Source organism: Lepisosteus platostomus, chromosome 9, assembly GCF_059453375.1.
Source record: "Lepisosteus platostomus isolate fLepPlt1 chromosome 9, fLepPlt1.hap1, whole genome shotgun sequence".
Lineage (NCBI taxonomy): Eukaryota > Metazoa > Chordata > Actinopteri > Semionotiformes > Lepisosteidae > Lepisosteus > Lepisosteus platostomus.
The window spans coordinates 59,219,244-59,238,598 of record NC_142619.1 but is presented as its reverse complement, the minus strand read 5'-3'; the positions used below and the strand labels follow the sequence as shown (position 1 = coordinate 59,238,598).

At 40.1% G+C, this 19,355-nt stretch overlaps 1 protein-coding gene across 2 annotated transcripts; it reads left to right on the top strand.

The window, feature by feature from the left end:
• The first annotated feature begins 971 nt into the window (after nt 1-971).
• Nucleotides 972-19,164, top strand: ric8b (RIC8 guanine nucleotide exchange factor B). 2 transcript variants are annotated; one of them, XM_088645865.1, is made up of 10 exons: nt 972-1,169; nt 3,170-3,217; nt 3,516-4,106; nt 6,678-6,772; nt 10,864-11,014; nt 11,736-11,831; nt 12,403-12,547; nt 13,385-13,529; nt 14,076-14,195; nt 17,837-19,164. In XM_088645865.1, exons 1-10 carry the CDS (start codon nt 1,086-1,088, stop codon nt 17,943-17,945), a joined length of 1,584 nt encoding a protein of 527 aa, XP_088501991.1. In that variant the 5' UTR covers nt 972-1,085; the 3' UTR covers nt 17,946-19,164. The 2 variants fall into 2 exon arrangements, with proteins under 2 accessions (XP_088501991.1, XP_088501992.1); XM_088645866.1 differs by lacking the exon at nt 972-1,169 and adding an exon at nt 1,472-1,653.
• Nucleotides 19,165-19,355: the final 191 nt, after the last annotated feature.

Sequence of the window (19,355 nt, the reverse complement as noted above, 5' to 3'; positions counted from 1 at the left end):
TTTGAGAAGTAAAACCTGTATATTTACAGTGCCTAAACAAAGGATGAAGTGCAAAATTATTGATACTGCCCCATTCTTAAGAATCTGGTCAATGGAACTTAATCAGCTACCTATTAATCCAATTTGAAGTGTTCTTTCCTGATGGTTCATTTAAAGTGTAGAAAGACTTTTGAAGGCTGCAGGAGACATGGGTCTTTATGAATTTCCTCAAAACACCTGCCATACATATCCCAAAACAAGGACTCCTCTGTGGAGTTTTCATAAGCTCATAAGCTGTTGCAGGTACTATCCTTTGGACAAGATGTGAGACTGAGATCCCAGGGCGCTTTTTCAAATGAGTAGGCGTGTCAAACTTGATGTACTGGCTACATTCTGCTCTGGGCTTGTGAAGTTCCCACTTAATACTACATCTGATCTGCTGTGGCAGTGTTTTGTTCTACACAGAGCTCTTACATTTACACAGCTGAAAGCTACTGGTATTTAAAACTTTCTCTCAGTGCATACATTTCAGTTTTTATTGACTCCACCTTCATGGTTAGTCTGTTATTTACTTGACCCCTTGCTCACAGATAGACTGGGTTGACTTTGGTGAACCATAAATAGATCTCGAGTTGTAAATGCACAAAATGGGTTGAAGCCACAATGTGCTCTTTATAAAATATTGGCCATCATCTGTTTCTGTTGCATAAAAACAACTGTATATCCTAGAGACAAGATATTATTGTGTAATATTGTAAAAGATGAACATTAAATAACAGAGATTATACCCTGTTAATGTTAATACAAACTGTTCACATTAAATGAGTGGAAGTCATATTCACTCACAATTATTGGCACCACAGAAAAGGCTTGACTAAGTAATAGACTAAAACACATAAAGGTCACAGCAATCTACGCCATACGAGTACAGCCCGTGATTTTGTTGTCAAGGGAACCGACGTACGTCACCGGTTGAAAGTTCAAGGTTGAAAGGCCGATGAGGGCGTGTGTTGTGTTGTGTTGTGGTTGGGTGTTGGGACGGGGAAGGGTTATTTTGTGTCACATTTGTAGCGTTTTAGAGTTTGAAACCCTGTGTTTTGTGAGGAATGGACCTGAACATCATCTTGTCAAATCTCGAGACCGGCAATGAAGAAGAAATCGAAACGCTTTTGCGAGAATTCAACCGAGAGGTAGGAAATTCAGCTCCTGGTTTACAGTTCCCGACGTCAGTTAAAGGACAATTGATGTAACGATGTGCACACAACACCCATTCTGTAACGCGGCGAAAAGGCAGGAGTTTAATCTCCTACATCAACGTCAAACAATTACGAGTCATTTGACCCTATTTAACATGGGGAAATCGCTGAAAGGAGCATTATTAGCGCTGTTAGCAGATGCTCGCGTAACCCAGATGTGAGCTCAGAAGAGCCCTGTCACCATTCAAAGCAGTTTCAGGAAGCGATTCCCATCCGCTGGCGTTAAATTATAAAGTTTCCTTAAATGCACAGGCTCATATGATAAAGGGATATTAATTATTGTCTGTGCATTGGACAGACAAGAATCCGAGAAGCGGCTGCAGTCTTTGAGAAAGGGCATGGTCAGTATGAAGATTAGCAGCAGAATGCAGCTTGTGTGAGGTATCGATGTTCAAAGACGACTGTTGCTAAAATGACGGTAATTTATTATTTAATACCAATAGTGTTTTAAGGTGCACTATACCCGCAGTATATCTCTCACTTTCATCGAGGTTTCACGATGCATGGGCTTTTGTGTTAAGTTGCTGATTTACGTGTAATCTCTTTTTTTATTTGATCTTGAAATTGGAACCACTGTGTTGACCTAAAACAAAGACCTGAACAAGTTGTTTTCCGTTCTGTCTGACCTGGAGAATTTTGTATCTGAGTTTTGTTTGCAATTGAATTATTCCAGCTATCCCAGTCGCCAGTTTTCACAGATAAGATAGGATAAGATCACTTTATTGGCCATATACAATTTTTTTGCATTAGGAATTCATCTTTTTCACATACCCCAGCTTGCTCTCCATGAGACACACAGACAGGGAGAGAAGCTTGGGGTCAGAGCACAGGGGCATCCATTTATATGGCACCTCTGGAGCAGTTAGGGTTCAGGGCCTTACTCCGGGGCCCAATGGAGTAGGATTCCTCTGCCGGCCGCAGGATTTGAACTGGCAACCTTCCAGCCACAGGCACAGATCTTTAGCCACAGAGCCACCGCTCTGTCTAGATGTCTGATATGTACTTTATTAGTATAATAAGAACTTTTATTATACTAATCCTAAACTTTTGGTTTAGAAAAAAATACACCTTATGGTGTATTTTGAAGCAGTCCAAAAAAGAGTAGCCATGTGTATTATTGTCTGAAGGAATTAACTAAATACATTTTAAATGTATTTCTGAAACTGACAGGCTGAAATAACTAAATCTCTTTATTGTTATCCAGACTATAAAGGGACTTTGATTTGTGTATTTGGAATCTAGCTTTAAAAGCATTGGACAGTCACCCCATAGGACAGTTAGGACATCTTTCAGCAAGAGGCTGTGGTAGTCTGGAACAAGCTACCCATTGCTGTTGATGAAGCTGATACCTTGGCTTCTTTTAAGAAATGGCTGGGTGTCATTCTCAGATTGACTAGATGCTAAGTACCAGATAAGTTGTACGACCTTCCCTGGTTTGTCTATTATGAGGTTCCTTTAACCAAATGTGTTTCCACCTCTGGCAAAGTTCAGATTGACTTCTGCAAAAGTGTGCTACCCCTTGTGAGGGACAAGCCTGCTGCATGCTGGAAGGTTTTGGTGACGATACAGGGCTTTCATTCTGTACTCCTGTCTGCCCCTTGTGAGCACTCTAATGTCACTGCCCAGGAGTTTAGTTTGTAGTCTGAAAGTTGAGAAGTCCTTTGTTGAGATCGTGTGAGATACGTGGAATGTGAAAGGTAGGTAAGTAAATTTAATTCAAAACTGAACAGCTTCCCAGATAAACTTTTACTCTTAAACAAGAAAACTTGTGTTAAGAAAATAGGTGGTACATTTGACACAACAGATGAGTGCTGTTTGTCACACAGTTGTAAATGTGATTTCTTCTTGAATAGGTTTTTTATTAAAGGAAAACCTACCAATAGTAGATGATAATTTTGTGTTAGTTTTGATTGACTGTTTATTTTTTGTCGCAGAACTGCCGCACCTTCACCTTTGATCAAAAAGAGGAGGACAAGAGAAAGGCAAGAGTTTTTATTTGATAAAATTAACATTTCGATACTGTAGATACTTCAGTCCATCCAGAGGACGACAGTATAGCAATGTAAAACGTTGTATTCATGATAATGTTGCACTAGATTAGATATCACTGTTCAGTGACAACATTTTTTATTTGTTTGGATAATTCTTTGTTGTCGACTGAGAAATCTGCGGGAGAATGCTGTCCAACAACTTGAACGGTGTGCTCTAGTTGATGTTTTAGCTCAGAATAGCTTCAGTGTGTTTTCCTCACAATGAGCCGCATAAGCCTGCTTCTTCCAGAAACTGTGCGCGGGACTAGTGCGAGTGCTGGAGAGGGATGGGTCGCCCTGCTGCCAGACCGCCTGCCTGGAGGCGCTGCGCATCCTGTCGCGGGACAAGAGGGTCTTGGGGCCGGTGGCGACCCAGGAAGGCATGCTGGTCCTCGCCCGGCGCGGCTGCCTCCGGGAGGCGCCCGACACCCCGCATGAGCGGGTGGCAGTGGAGGCCCTGAAGTGCCTCTGCAACGTGGTCTTCAACAGCCAGGAGGCTCAGCAGGTAAGCGCGGACATCCGGCTGGCAGCGGGGCTGTGCGCCCAGCTGAGGACGTCCGCCGCCTGCGGGCTGAGCCACGAGGTGTCCCTGTTCTCCCTGCGCTTGCTCTTCCTGCTCTCCGCCCTGAGGACGGACGTGCGAGCCCTCCTGCAGCACGAGCTGAAGGCGGTGGACTTGCTCGTGGAGATCTTGGAGCACACTCTCAGCATCAAGTGGGCGGGAAAATACGAAGCCGCCATGGATCCAGACCCCAAGCCTTTGCCGTTGGAGGAGAACGAACGGGCCATGGAGGCTCTGAAAGCCCTCTTCAACCTCACCTTGTGTGACACCAGGGAAGAGGTAAGCTTTTGTCACAAGGGTGAAGCCTTCATTCACTTCGTCTCAGAAACGTCAGACCTGGGCTCCAGACGCCGTTTGTGCTCTTTGCAATGCCCAGCAATCTCAGAGGCCACATTCTGGGTAACTTCTGAAGCACCAGCTTATGGGCAGAACAGTTCATCCCAGCAGGGGGAGTGCAGGTCTATGGCGAAAGATTGCTGGTGCTTAACGTTGTTCGCAGAGTGTGTACAGTAAACCCTCGCTTTAACGGACTTGGGATTGAAAGGACGCAGTCTGCTATAGGGGAACTATAAGCGAAACATGACTTCCCCTGGAGTAACCGGCACAGTGAAATGCTTAAAGGCGTGGATGTCAGTGGTACGGTATAAGGGGAATTGGTTGTATCAATAAAGGCAGAACGTATGTTGACAGTTTCCTCATGGGACTTTTCAGGGTTGAGAGGGAATAACCGGTTCCATTGATTGTCCATTAGTTGTACTATAGACACTGTGAGGAGGAAGCGACTTTGGTTGAAACATGGGGGTAGGTGAATGGCATATGGTGGGTGCTATTTCCTTTCGTATGGTTTAGCAAATTTTATATAATATACAGTATTTCTGATGCATTATATGATATTTATTTATGATAAACACAGAAACAATTGGCATTGACTCTGTTAATTGCAGTTCATAAAAAATTGTAAGTAAATCTAGAAAGCATATATATATAGAATTTTTTTGTTTAATAGTGTGTTTTCAGGCTGAAATAAAGCGTCATTCATGATTTAATGTATATATGGCAATGACGGACAGCCCCCCTTTCGGTCCGTTAAACCAAGGTTGTGCTGTGTGTCCTCTTTCACTGTTTTTCTCATCATTTTCGTTTGTTCGTCCTCCCGGCTGACAGACTCATTATTGTTAAGTGTGGCTTGTACGAGGGCTTCTACAGGTGAAAAGCCGCTGTGTTTTTATGTGGCATGGCATGACTCTTAGCCCCTCCTTGGATGTTCTGGTCTACAGAGGCTCCTTATCATCTTTCTCACACAAACAACATACACCAACATTAATGATATTCCAGATCCACATTATGAAAGGGCTTAAGCCTTGAAACCAATCAGAGGCTTTTTAATGTGAATATTTTAATATAGTTTTGATACTATAGGTCATTGAGTATATGGACCAGTGCTCCCATTCTTTGATTTCCGGCAAAGGCCAAGTTCGTTCCCGACTACACAGATGTGTTCAGTTTTCATATTTTATCTTGTGTGAAACGATTAAGTGAAAGGGACCATAATATCTGCTACTGAGAAAAAGAAAAAATAATTTCAGCATTCCATGGTGTGAGGATTAGAGCAGATCAGAAAATATTAATTAGGATGATTAATTGAAATGCTCACATCAGCTCATCAGGTGAATTTGCTTCTTTCTGCATCTTTGCTTGAGAGCACAGTATCTTGGCCACAGGATCATTGGCTCTGGACTGGAATCTGGAATATTGATCCTCATCTTTTTAGCACCTTGATGACACTGACAGGGGCTGAACGAGAGGTTTGAAGATGTTATTGATTGAATAAAGTAAGGGCCTGTGTGAACCATGGGAACCTGGGAGGTTACGTGGGGTAATTGAAGCAGAAACACTTATTTACAGAGGTCAGTGTATATTTGCTGATCTCACTACGGAAGTGTTTTCCAGCTCTGTTCCTGGAGACCCACTGTTTTTGCTGGTTTTCATTCCAGCTGAGCTTCAAACCACCTGTGCTAATTGATGCCTTTTATTGATCTGTTTGCTTGTTTGTTTCTGCACTTGGCATTGCTTTCAGAAATACCTGACATAAGATGTTCTTTCAGCGTACAGAACTTTACTCAGTCTCTCCATAACTTGCTTTTAAGAGTTTGCTCTGTCCGTTCAGATTAAACTCTTTAATAGGTGATCAACTAATGATGAACACAGCTGGGAATGACAGTGTATCAGACATTCCAAAAATACGTTTTTTTCCCTTCTCCAAACTGTGGTTGGTTACAGTTCCAGTATCACACCTGAATGTGGGCATCAGGACAGGGTTGATACCAATAACAAATCCCATTCACCTGCTAAAAATGTGTCATAAATCTGTGAAGCCGTGCTTGTGATTAAGAACTTTGAGCAAATACCAGAAGAGCCAATGTTCCTCCTAAGGTTAGGTACAATGTGTTAACTAATGCATACATAATAATTAGGTGTAAAATGTTAGTGTTAATTAATAATCTTCACTAAAAAGTGATTATCCCTGGGATAATTTTATGGATGTAGAGCCATAATACTCCGTAAAGCTTATCATCTTGATATTACTGACTTACACAAGATAATGTATGTCTCAGTTTGTCTTTTTCTTCTCATGTGAAGGTGTTTCGTCCACAATGAGGTAGTTCTTCTCAGAATACTAATGTAGTTGTTCATTGTAATTGCAGTAGTAGGTGATAAAGGATTGTATGACGGTGAAACAGACAGCTTTCCACACAGTCACCACTCTGACATCCCAGCTGTGCTGCCCAGCATTACCCCACTTTGTGCGTGACGCCCGGATCACATTGTTGTACATCCTTCATTTGATAGGACGGTGCCCACCAGCTTCGCCTCATCACTGCCATCATGCGCCATCTTTTGATGATTAAGACTCAGACAGAGGACAAAACAGAGGAAGCACACAGGTTGGCATACTTTTCCGTGACATACAGTTTCAGAATATGGCCTTCACTGTGCATGCGGCTCCAGCATGATGGGGTATCTACTAGTATGTGAAGTACATGTCTGGGGCTTGAAGGTCTAAACTATCAGGCCTGAATAGTTTAAGGAGCAATCTAATCAGAATGAATGCAGCAAGCTATACAGTATGATTTACTGCAGGTTGTCATGACTTCTTGAGTTGCATTACAGAATCAATTTCAGGTTTGCTAGAAAGTATGGGTAAGTAACATCAGTAAATAGTAAAGATGTGTGTTTCATAATTTCATAACCTTCATAGTAAAGTAATCTTCTTTCTGTCCTTGTCATGTTATAGTCAGGTAGCTTTAATGTTACAGTAAATATGACCTTTAACCGTTGTGTTGTTGTTGAATGAATGGGAAGTTATTAATGTAGAGGTGAAAGGGAGCCTGCTCTAAAGGAACATAAGAAATGCTGCACACGAGAGAATGCTATTTGGCTCATCTACATGACTGGTACTTAGAAAAAGAAAGATAACGATGGGTTTTGGCCAGTGTAGCCTCTCTCTTTTTCTTGCCTCCCATGTTCTCATTGTTCAAATCTTAATAGAATTTAGCACTTTAAATACATACTGAACAACAAAAGTAACTTTTTACTTTGCGTTTGTTTATCTTCAGAAAACGTTTATGGATTTTAAGTATTGATTTACATAAATGTTTTTGGCAGCATTTTGGATTAATTTGCTCTTCATGGCTGGAATACATATAAGTGACTCTCACTGTTCCATAACCACTAAGTCACTCCTTAGCAAAGGATTAGATTTGGCACCAGTGGCGAGGTGATTGAACTTACTCAGTGACAAGCCTGATGAAAATGAGAGCCAATATGCCCTTGTTATGAGTCCAGTGCTTCCATGACAGTGGTATATTGGAGGCTAGACATCTGAACTAATGCCAGTGATAAGCCACAATCTGGGGTAGCATGGGTCACCTCGCCAGGATCAATGGGGAGTCCAAGTGAGATGAGTGATGGCAGCTGGACGGTCCTGCAGACTGATCCCAACGTGACGTTGCTCCAGGAGGACAACACCCATCCTCATGTCGTTTGTGTCGCAGTGGCTTTTATGCAAGATGGGCATATGACAGTTATGCTGTGGATGCCCCAGTTGCCAGATGTGAGCCCTGTTGAACATATATGAGATTCGTGAAGCATCTAGGGCTGGAGACAAGTGAACAGGCACTTGCCAGCCCAAGCTCTATAGGAAGAAATTTCAATAATACGGTGTATGAATTTGTTGAGTTTATGGGTGATATTCCTTTTGATGCACAAATGCTTTGTAAGTGTCTTAGATTAAACTATATCACTTTAGTGCTTGTCCGCAGTATTTTGTAGTTACACATTGTAGAGCATTCCGCTGTTTCTAAATTAATTTTGGGAAGTAAAAGTTTCTACCAAAGATAAATATAATTCATGTGGAGAATTCAAAACTACCTTTGAGCTGTAACAATGTCCATCACCTACCATATACCTGGCACAGGATTTATACAAAACCTTGTAAGTCGGTTATGAGGATCCTGTCACTGGCTTTTGATACCAATTGTGCTTTGATGTGGCTTTGAATTGGACCATGGCCCTGTTGTGAGTAAGCAAATGAGTTTGTTCGCCAAGATTTTCCAGGAGTGACTTTGCCTCGCTGTGCCAAAGGTCCTGTATCCACTGCCTCTGCATCGCAAAGGGTTTCTGTGCCAAGAATGGGCTGCAGCTCCACTGACAGGAATTCCTGTTTATCTGTTCAGCACACAAGTGTGCTGTTGTCTTGCACAAGGAAATCAAGAAAACGTAAGGAAATCTTACACCATGAATCTTACTACAGTAGCCAGTAGGTTGGCGCACTATATGTAAATTTTGTGCATTATGTAATGGTGCCTAAGATTTAACATCCACTAATTGGAAAAAACGTTAAACTGCAAAAATTAACATTGCTGTTTAAAAAAGTCTGTGCAAGAGCTTTAATGATAGTCCATCAAAGCCCTTTCAATCTGTGAGGAAATCAGCGTAACCAAAAAACTGTTCATAGCAAATGATGTATTTCTCAAATTTAAAAGAAAGTTTTGTCCTATTATTGCATTACAAAGATTGCGTTTAGCATAAATTTAAATGTTTTGGACTCCACCTAATTGGCATGCCAGAATTTTAGTCAGATTATGACATAATAAAAAACCAATATTACACACGTGTGTCTGCTGCTCCCATTATATTTTACACTAATGGGCAAATGAACTGATTAACTATTTTATGAAATTCAGCAAATGTAATTTTGAACAAATCAAAGCTTGTCTTAGTTTGATCTGCTAGTGTGTGCCTAAAAGGCTTTGCGTTTCCCTGATTCAGCATATGGGTTGGAGTCTGAGAGCCAAGAGGAAGGGTGTCATCTGCAGATGATTAATGATATCTTCAGCAAGGATAAATGGGCCCTGATGTATTCTGTATCCTCACCCCCTGTGGAATGCAGGCTAATTCCATTGTGTAAACCTGGCTATAGTCTCGGTCTCTTTGGTAGCTGAAGAATTTCCTACTCTCTTCTGGCACAAATAGAACTGTCAAAGGGGAGACACAGATCAGTAGGCTAAACCCCCTCTACTGAAAGACATAACTCAAACACAGTGATCCAGAAAATTCATCTTGGAGTTTTTCTTTTAATTTGAGACTTTGGTTTCCATATTTATAAAAAGCCTTTAAATTGCAAAGGTCAGATGTCAAAATAGCGTTTTTTTTTATTCCAATCCAAATGCCCTTTTAATTTCTGTTACAGATTTCTGATGGAATTGATGAATCATGAGATTGACAGAGCTATAATGTTTAAACCCTATTTTTTGTGGTCTAAAAAAAAAACTGCCTGTTAAAAGTGTTTGGGTCTATTTTGGGTACAAGGTGTTGGTTTAATTCAGTTCTTTTTTTAATGCTTTTCTTTTTAAAATCTTGAAATTTGTTGTCCACCCATCTCATCTGAAGTCGCCTGGTATTTAGTGACCTGGCTCTGCAGCTGTGGACCCTAGTACCATAGTCAGTGGATGTGTGTGGACATCGTTCCCCTGTTCCAGAGGCATTGCAAGCTTGTTGGTTGCCTATGTGGGTCCCAGGAGATGCCGTCACACTGCAAGCCAAGCGAAACCTAGTAACAGCCGGCTAATTATATGACTGAGCCTCACAGATGAAACAACAACCAAATACACCAATAAAACTCCACCCCACATGTGGAGCATGCCGGAGGCTGTATTATGTTGTTTAGAGAAAGAACCTATAAAATCTCAGGTATCATAAAGAATACATTTTCTTACATTACAATTGAATTCATTAAGAAGTAATGGCACACAAAATGATAGAAGCACACTAGACATCTGTAAGAAAAAGTAATATGTAAGCAAGTAATAGTAAATATTGTCTCAAATAGTGAACTATCATCGGTGAAAGGTGGATTAGACAGTGACATCAAAGCAATGATAGAAAACAAGAATCTGTCCTTGATGTGTCACGTTGTGATTCAAGTCATGTGGTGTCTGGTTTGATTTGAACTATTTGGGCCATTCTATAAAACTTTAAAAGGACGATTTTTTTTACTGAAGAGCAGTGCATCTAGTTGACCTTTAGTCTGAATTGGGTTGAAACTTTAATAGGGGTGGCATGAGGTCCGTAGTATTACTTTTAAGTTCCGGGTTCAGTTGGGGTTTACATGTTCTCCCATGCTCCCGGTTTCTCTCGCATAGGAAAGACAGGCCAGCTAGATTCATTGTCCAAGTCTGTTTTTTCCCCCGTGCGCTTGTTGGTGTGTGCCTTGGGATCACATCTGTGGCTGCAGTCCAACCATGTGACCTTTGTTTCCATCATATGCCCCACTTTGTCATGACATTTCCCAGGAGTAAACAGTTTTGTGGTGCTGGATGAGTATAACTTTATTATCCTTTATTGCCAACGGAGCTCTGTGTTATAAAGGTACCTAATAGGCCCACACATTAACCTGTAGAGCAGGTCTGAATGTAGTATGTCTTTAGTTTAATAGTTGAGTCTTGATACTTTGCATTTCTGTCTTTTTTTTTAGTCATGCCATTAATCTGCTGAGCAACATTCCTGTCTCCTGCTTGGATGTGCTGATCAATGTGCAAAGCCAGGGAGGACTGGAAGAGTACAATGGAAAGAACATGGATGTGATCCAGGTTTTATTAGACTTTATGGAAAAGCGGATAGACAAGGTACAGTAAGTCACTAAAAACAATTCCATACTTTTCTTAGAACTGGATCTAATGATCACTACATCTAAAGTGCTTTTATGTAGTTGAACTGTTTTTTCATATTTTGTAACTTCATCCATCTTTGTTGTACAATAACGTGGAATATAGGTTTAGAATATCACTGCCAACATTCCTTTTCTCATCCTGTTTCTGAGTAAACTAGAAAACATAGTGGCTGATGCCTTTCCAGGCTTTATAGGTTGTCCCTCAAGTAATTCATTGATTAGTAAACATAACCTTTACACAGCAATGCTTAGACTGTTGGCACTAAACAGCATCATTTATGAAAACACATCCTAGAAATCCTATTTTAGGATTTTTGTTTTATTATTCACTGTGCCTTCATTTTTAGCTCACAGGTGATGCTCAATACGTAGCAATTGATATAATTAAAAGTGCATGTTGATCAGACTTTAAAAACAGATTTTCGAATATTCAGGGGCAGCTTTATAAAACTCAGCTGTTACTTGTACTTGTATATTTATATTGGATTGAGATGACTGAGCAATGTTGTTAAATGTAGATTGTATGGTATTGTATCATGGTGATGCTATATTGCATAAGTGTCATATGTTATAGCTCTTGATGTGTGAGACAAATTCCCTTACGGGCAATAAAGGTTAATTAATCAATTTATCATTTATATTTAAGTATGTTAATACGTGTTGCTTTCTCCAATTAGGGCTCAAACTACAAAGAAGGACTAACTCCAGTTCTGAGTCTTTTGACAGAGAGCTCCAGGCACCACAGAGAGATTAGGAAATATATTAAATCCCAGGTAAGGTTTTTTCTGCCTGAATCCCCCCTTATTTTCTTGGCAAGCCCATTCACTGAAATCACTTGAAACGTGATAGATGACTTTTGATTATTACTTGTATAGATAAAAGACACATTATTTTATGTGCCCGAGAAGAGCACTTTAATTTGTGTTTATTTCTGAAATTAGTCAGTATTTTAACTGTCACCGATATGACAGGTAGCACTTGGGCCAGACTGGTGTCTCTAAGTATTGTGTGTATGCAAGCACCCTGTCGTGTCCTCGTGTTCCACACAGGGTGTAAGACAGCCCTGTAGATTCCAGTCCACAGGCCTGAACAAGAACAAGCAACTTCCGATACTAAAAGATGGATTTACTGTCATATGTTATAATCTAAGAATGAATAGAATAGAGAGAAATGATTGTCTATTTTAATTATATTATCCTCTAGTGCGCTGTCTAGAAGTGTTAATAGACGTTTTAATTATACAGTACAAGATGCATTTTTGTGTAATGTACACACATGCACAACACCTGAAATATTTGTGCAAATATTTTTTCTTGTTTTCTCCTCCTTGCCACAAATCCTCAGGTTCTACCTCCTCTGAAAGATGTTAAGAACCGTCCCGAAGTAGGAACTACTGTGCGGAACAAGTTAGTGCGACTCATGACGCACGTTGATACTGGAGTGAAGCAGCGCGCCGCAGAATTCCTGTTTGTACTCTGCAAAGAAAGTGGTGGGTTCTTGTGCGTGTGTGTCTTGTGAGATAACTGGAGCAGTCTGTATTGTGCACTCATTTTTCATATTTGATTTTGTTCTACTCAGAATGAAAGCAACAAAGCTTTTCCTTTTGCAGTGAGGATGGAAGAAATCAAAAATCAATCAAAATGAGAGAGCTAGGTGTTCATGCTGACAAACCAATTTAATCTTTTAGTCAATGTGGGGAAGGCCAACAAAATGTTTGTATATTATATATTGTTATTTTGTAGTATATTGTTGAAAACATTCATAAAAAAAACAGCACCCTTCTCTGTTGAACAGAAGACTACCAGGAAATTTGATCCCAGTATTCAAAATCCACAAATGCATAGGCAGTCAGCCCAGTGGATCTCTTTAGAATGGAGAGGGAAACATACACCAGAGGACACAATGTGGAAGTGCTTTTGAACTGATTTACCCGAAGGATTGTGAGATTTTGATAAAAAAAAAAACTTCCCAGCCATCTTGTTGAAGCCAATACCCTGGTGTCTTTCACAAAACAACCTGTAGATGGGCCAGAATTCCTTCTCTTGTTTGTTGCCTTAAAATGACACGTTGGTACAAGCCAGTTCATCTGCATCACGGCTTTCGCATACTCAAGAACAGTAATGAGGAGATGACAATACAGCCGTGGAGCAGAACAGAAATTCACCCTGTAGAAGTGTTTGATAATTAGAAGGACAAATTAAATGTTTGTCATGAAGAAGAACGCTGAGGTGACGTCATGAAAGTCGCCCAGACGTGCCTCAGGTGCGAGCAGCACTGATCGTTGTCGAGCCGGCGGGATGTTCTCAGGGGTTTTGTGTTGTTTCAGTTGACAACCTGCTGAAGTACACTGGATACGGCAACGCAGCAGGGCTGCTAGCTGCCAGGGGGCTGCTGGCTGGAGGCAGAGGGGAGGGCCAGTACTCTGACGAGGAAGACTCCGATACCGAGGAGTATAAATCCGCCAAGCCTTTGTAAGAACGTGCTTTAACATACACCATGTGCATTAGACTCGTTACTGCAGGGGATTCTTCAAGTTGCTTACATAATCATTTCCTTTCATTTTTATAACATTTTCCATCCCTAACAATCCCTGATCAACTTTTAAGTTGTGGCTGAGGGTCTTTGGAAAACGAGGAAGAGGAGGTTGAGGCGAACGAAGGGCTTGCGTTTCGTGTTTTAATTTGCACGTTGTGATGCTTTGCAGCAGTGTTGCAATAGCAGCTCTGATGTTTCTGATGGATAACGAGATTCAACTAAGCAAATTAAACCTTTAGATTAAAAGGCAGAGGTTTTTCCAGTACCATTTTGAACCTGCTACATGGAAAATGTTATACAGATGGAAGGATGTCTAGTACAGCATTTTGCGTGCTACAAAAATAGAATTATTTTAGTGATTAAAAGAAAATGTAACATATTGTTACAAAGGTAACACTAGCATTAATATTCTGTTTATTTTTTTACATAATTGTGTATTTAAAAAAAAATTGTTTTTCTTTTTTCATTACAATCTCTTACAGCATCAATCCTATCACTGGACATGTTGAAGAGCCAATGCCAAATCCGATTGAAGAAATGACTGAAGAACAGAAAGAATATGAAGCCCAAAAACTGGTTAACATGTTTGACAAGCTCTCCAGGTATAGTTTGATGCTTTATTAAGAACATAAGGAAGATTACAGATGAAGAGAATCTTGTCTACTGGGTTTTGATATGGGCACAACATTTATATTGTAACATCTGGAGCAGTGGTGGCCAGCAACTGGTAGAGATTATGGGTCAGTCTTAAATCATTCATTATTAAACCGATTAGCTTACCAAAATGATCAAGCTCACGTGTGTTTTAAGTCCTTAAGTTAAGAATGGTCAGGTGTGACCCTTGTGATTTTTATATCCAGTGATCTTTTTACTTGTTAATTGGGCAAATCAAATGGCTTTTGTGGCGAGTACAAAATTGTTAATAACTGCTTTTTGAGGGGTGGCCTATTAATTTCGCTGGGCCGATTAAGGGCTCTTAAGGGCCAGGATTGGGAAACTTTGGACTATAGCTTATATTATACAAGTGTACTTGATATTTTTTTTTATTTTTCATCCTGTTCAAAGTGGACATACCTTCCAACACACAGCTGGTTGTGTCTGCCAACAGGAATGTAAAAGCAGTGTGTATTCCATGTTGTCGTTATTTACAGAACCTCACCGCCGAATTATCATTTTTTTAAAAAAGCTCTTCAGATTTACGTTACCTAATATTGTTTTCAAGATGTTTATATTAAACAGTATAATGTAATCAGCTTACTTTGTTGCCCAGTACTGTATGTGTTGTAAAACACCACAAACACAAACTAAGTAATTTACGGAAACAGTATAAACCAAATATAAAGGATTTTCTTGACCCCCCCAACTTCCAGCATTATATAATGCTTTCCCTTTGCTATTAGTCCCTTTTTTAAAAGCAAACACATACTTGTCTTTGCTAACCTTATGGAAGAAACCAAGCAAAATCATTGTGAATGCGTGTACAGCTGATTAGGTAAGGTTTAATTGAGGGTGAGATGAGTGTGTTCCTTGCCAACCTGTTCATTAAACCAGGAATCCACGTCTCTGTCAGCCTGCTCCAATTATTGCAGCCAGAGTATTATAACGCATTGAACAAAAGTCAATGAAACGAGTAAGCAAAAGAACCCACCAGCACACCGGCTGCTCTCATTAAAAATACAGCATTAATTATCGGGTAATTGGTACACACAGTGGGTGCATTTCTTTTCTTTTTTTTCCCTATATCTTTACCTCCCCCCACACACATCCCTTTTTTCTTTTATTGAAGTGTGAAACAAAACAATGGTGCATGAAAGGACAAGAATTTATTACCGCTACTCAATTAGAGTGAGGTGAATGGATCTTGAGCAGAACAAGCGGCCAACGATTGGAGAATCTCTTCCTCTGACCATTATTCGGTCCGGCTGCCGTAATGAACAGCACGTGTCGGTGTAGGGCCCGCCGTCAGCAGCGCGGGACAGAACCAGATTCCTTGATAATAAGAGAAGGGTTTTTTTCTTTTATTTGGAGTAGTCATCAAGCTAAATGACAGTCTGCAGATGAATCGTGCGTAGTGTGTTCTCTAGAAACTCTTGGGAGACCTGCAAGTACAGACAGGAATGCACTTTACCAACTGCTTAATTGTGACTCCTTCCCTGCTGAGGGCCCTTCAGCAGAATGCCTTGTTTGTAATGGGATAATTTCTAATACAAATTGGTAAGGGGTGTTGTGTTTGATGTCAGTGTGCAAAACAAATACAAATATATACAGCTGGTTGCCTAAATCATGGGAGTTTTACTAATTGGTTATGCTCAGCCACCTTAACAGGCCCATGAGTTTATTGCTTATAGTAATTACAGCAAGCTGTGTGCGTGACAGATAACTCGTATAAACAAATTCTATCCAAGGTGTCACTTAAATAGGTTTTATGAAAAAATTACCTGCCAAGATTTTTTTCCTTGAATTAGTATTCGTGCCCCAGGAAAGTTTCTACATTTAGTTGTGGTCTGAACCTGCACTCACACTTCAAAACAGGACCTCTATATTCAGAATCTCTCTTCTCAGTAACCTTATCCCAATAGAAAAGCTGGCCTATATGGGAAAGAAAAGAGCCCTTGCTGAAAAAGACTCAACTTAAATCCTGTTTGAGATATAATTTGGCAGAGGTTCTTTTGTGGTAGAAAGAGACAAAAAGTAATTTTTGAAAGCATGTTTTAAGTCGAACAGAACACATTACCCAGTCAACACCATCCATAAAGTCATGATTGGTGGTGATAGGATCATGCTATGGGGATTCTTCTCATCAGCAGGCACAGGGAAGATCCTAAAGACAGAGATGAAAATGGATGGTATTAAATACAGGCAGATCGTGTAGATTCAACATGACCTGCTTAAATCAGCCAAAAACCCAAAAGTGAGTCAGAAATCCCAGTTTTTGCAGCACAACGATGCAAGACCAGAGCCACACTGAAATGGTCGGACAAAAGACTCAGAGTTCTTCAGTGATCCAGTCAAGGTTCTGGCTCAAATTCAATTGAGCATTTATGGCGAGACTTTAAGATTGTAGTCCATCAACGATCCCCAAGATTCTTGTTAGAATTGGAGCCATTTTGTTGGGAAGAATGAACAAAATTACACCATCCCACTGTGCAAAGCTGGTCGAGACCTGTACAAAAAAGTCATAGCGGTAACTCCTGACCAAGGTCTTCCACCAAGTACTAACTTGGACCAGGAATATTTGTGTAGCTTAATCTTCTTAGCAGGTTTTGCTCACATTCAGCTGCCCTCATATATAACAATGTCCAGTTTGAACATCACAGTTTTGAATAGAAACATTTAATTTGAAAAAAATACCTTGCATGTAATTCATGAAAATGCGATATCATTGGTAGGATATGGGTATGTTTGCCAAGGCACTTGTCGACAACACTGAGATTTTTCCATATGTCTTTGGTCTGTTAATTTTAATGTGTTCGGGACGAGCTTAATTTCCCTTTAAAATGTTCTGATTTTAAAGAAAGTGAATTGTGCGTAATTATGATTTTAAGCTGTCAGATAATGAATGCCCATGTGGTTTAAAACCTTTGATTGGATAATTCACTGATTAATCACCTTTAGATGAGCCACTGGCTGGCAGAGCAGATATAATTGGATTATCCTTTGAGGGGCAGCGAGAGCTTTGAAGAGATTAAAATGACCAATGATCCTGTAATTAAACTGCTGTGAACAATAGTAACGGTAGGGGTAAGGACAGCAGGCTTGAAGTGAATCTGCCAGTCCAGAAGCACTGCTAAAGCGGATGTAGAAAAGGTGTCTTTCACAGAATAATTGGTTTCTTTAGATGAAAAATCAGAATACATTACCCAGTGTGGAGTGGAGCACAAGGGCAGGTGGAAACACAACAGTGAATTGATTGAGCACAGAGTGGAAAAACAAATAAAAACACCATTATGTAAAACAAGAGGTCTGCATCCTTTCCAGGATTCAAAAAGGGTTTGACTTTCTTTCACAGGCTGTATTAATTGGCTTTGAACATCTTCAGCCTTTGTTGGTCTGAGCTTTCGCTTTCATTTTTATTGTGACCTGTCCATTTGCGTTTCTGTTTAGTTGTTTTCTTGTAGTTCGTTCAGTGATTTGGTTCGGAAAAGATAACAAAGAGACCTGACAGGGCGATTTCGCTTGCATTTGATAATGCAGTGCATTGCTTTCATGTTTCTCTCTCTTCATTCTCCCCTTTCACCTGCAGACAGCAGATCATTAGGCCAATGGGAGTGAGACGGGATGGCACGTTGGCGCCGCTGGCGGAAGCTGTACAGCAGTGCAGTGCGGACAGCTGCAGCTCGGATTCAGACTAGCACGCCCCCTGCTCCACTGCCCAGCCTGGCTTAGCACCAGGCATCTTCAGCACGACAGCAAGAGCCTGCAGCAGCTTTCAGGCTGCGAACCTGCCAGCAGCTTTTCTTCTGACAGGTCTGCTGCCCGTGGTGAAGTGTTAAAAACGGAGATTGAAATAAATCCTAGAGGGGAATCCAGGTCAGATATCTTTACTTCTCTCTGATGGTGGACCGATACTCAGCAGGAGGACACACAGGTGTTAAAATTGCTCTGAAGAAGCAGTACAGATTTTGAAATAAAACATCGGGGTCTTTGGAAGAGAAAGCTTTGCTGGGATTAATTGCTACCTTTGTTTAAGTTATTTTGCTGGTAACATTTTCTTTGTTGACATATACTATAGGTACAGCAAGAAATTTAGCTGACCCTCCCATCAGTATAAGAGCAAATATTAAATGGAAAAACAACATTTAAACTCCATGTTCCCAAAGGAAATTACATCATTTAGGAATGATTAATATAATTTATTTTATACAATTAATATTATATCACGGTTATATTCATCAAGTGACCAAGTATGATGCTGTTCTTAAATCCACCTCTAATGACCAGTACTTTTAAGATTTGTACAGTGTCAGGGCCAATAGGATTGTCCACCTTTCATATTATTGTATTTTCTGATCTTATATGTGCTCCAGGGTGCTTTATTTCATGTTTTAGTTACACCCTTGCTGCTCTGCTAAGATCTGGTACCATGTACTGCTTGAATACATATTTTCAATTAATACATAAGGATCACAGGTTTTCTCTGTTGTTGCCAGGGGTTTTTCTTGTTGCATGAGATGATCCATAAATGTTTCTCTTTTTCCTTTTTAAAATTTTGTACTTCTCTGTATAAAAATGTTTGCCTGTTGCTTCAAAAGATGTTTTTTACAAAAAAATATTGTACAGAAATTGAATATGCTGCAATTAATATATACCGTAAGTCTGTACAATTCAAATTCAACCTTTTTCTCTTAAATTGTTTTTTTTCTTTTCGACTATTCTGCTGCACTTCCATATACAGTCAGTTCTCTTCCTATAAAGATATTTTGTCATAAAATCAAGGCGCTTGTCTTGAATTAATCAAAAAGCAAGTATTAAATATGTGTGCCTTTATAATGCTTATAAATGTAGTGGTAAATTGTTGTGCAAATAAAAACTGGACTGATCTGCTGGATTAAACAGTACACTGAACACGGAGGGATAAATTACTTTGTGCATGTTTGTAATTTGAATAGATAAGTTAATCAATTAGATTTGATTTTAGTGATGACGACTACTCAACCTGCTAATGTTTCACAAGGAACAGTGGCTGAGGTGATGTCGGCATGACAGTCTGATAGAAAGACATCATCAGCTAAGGGCCGCCCTGGAAGAGAGAACATACTTCT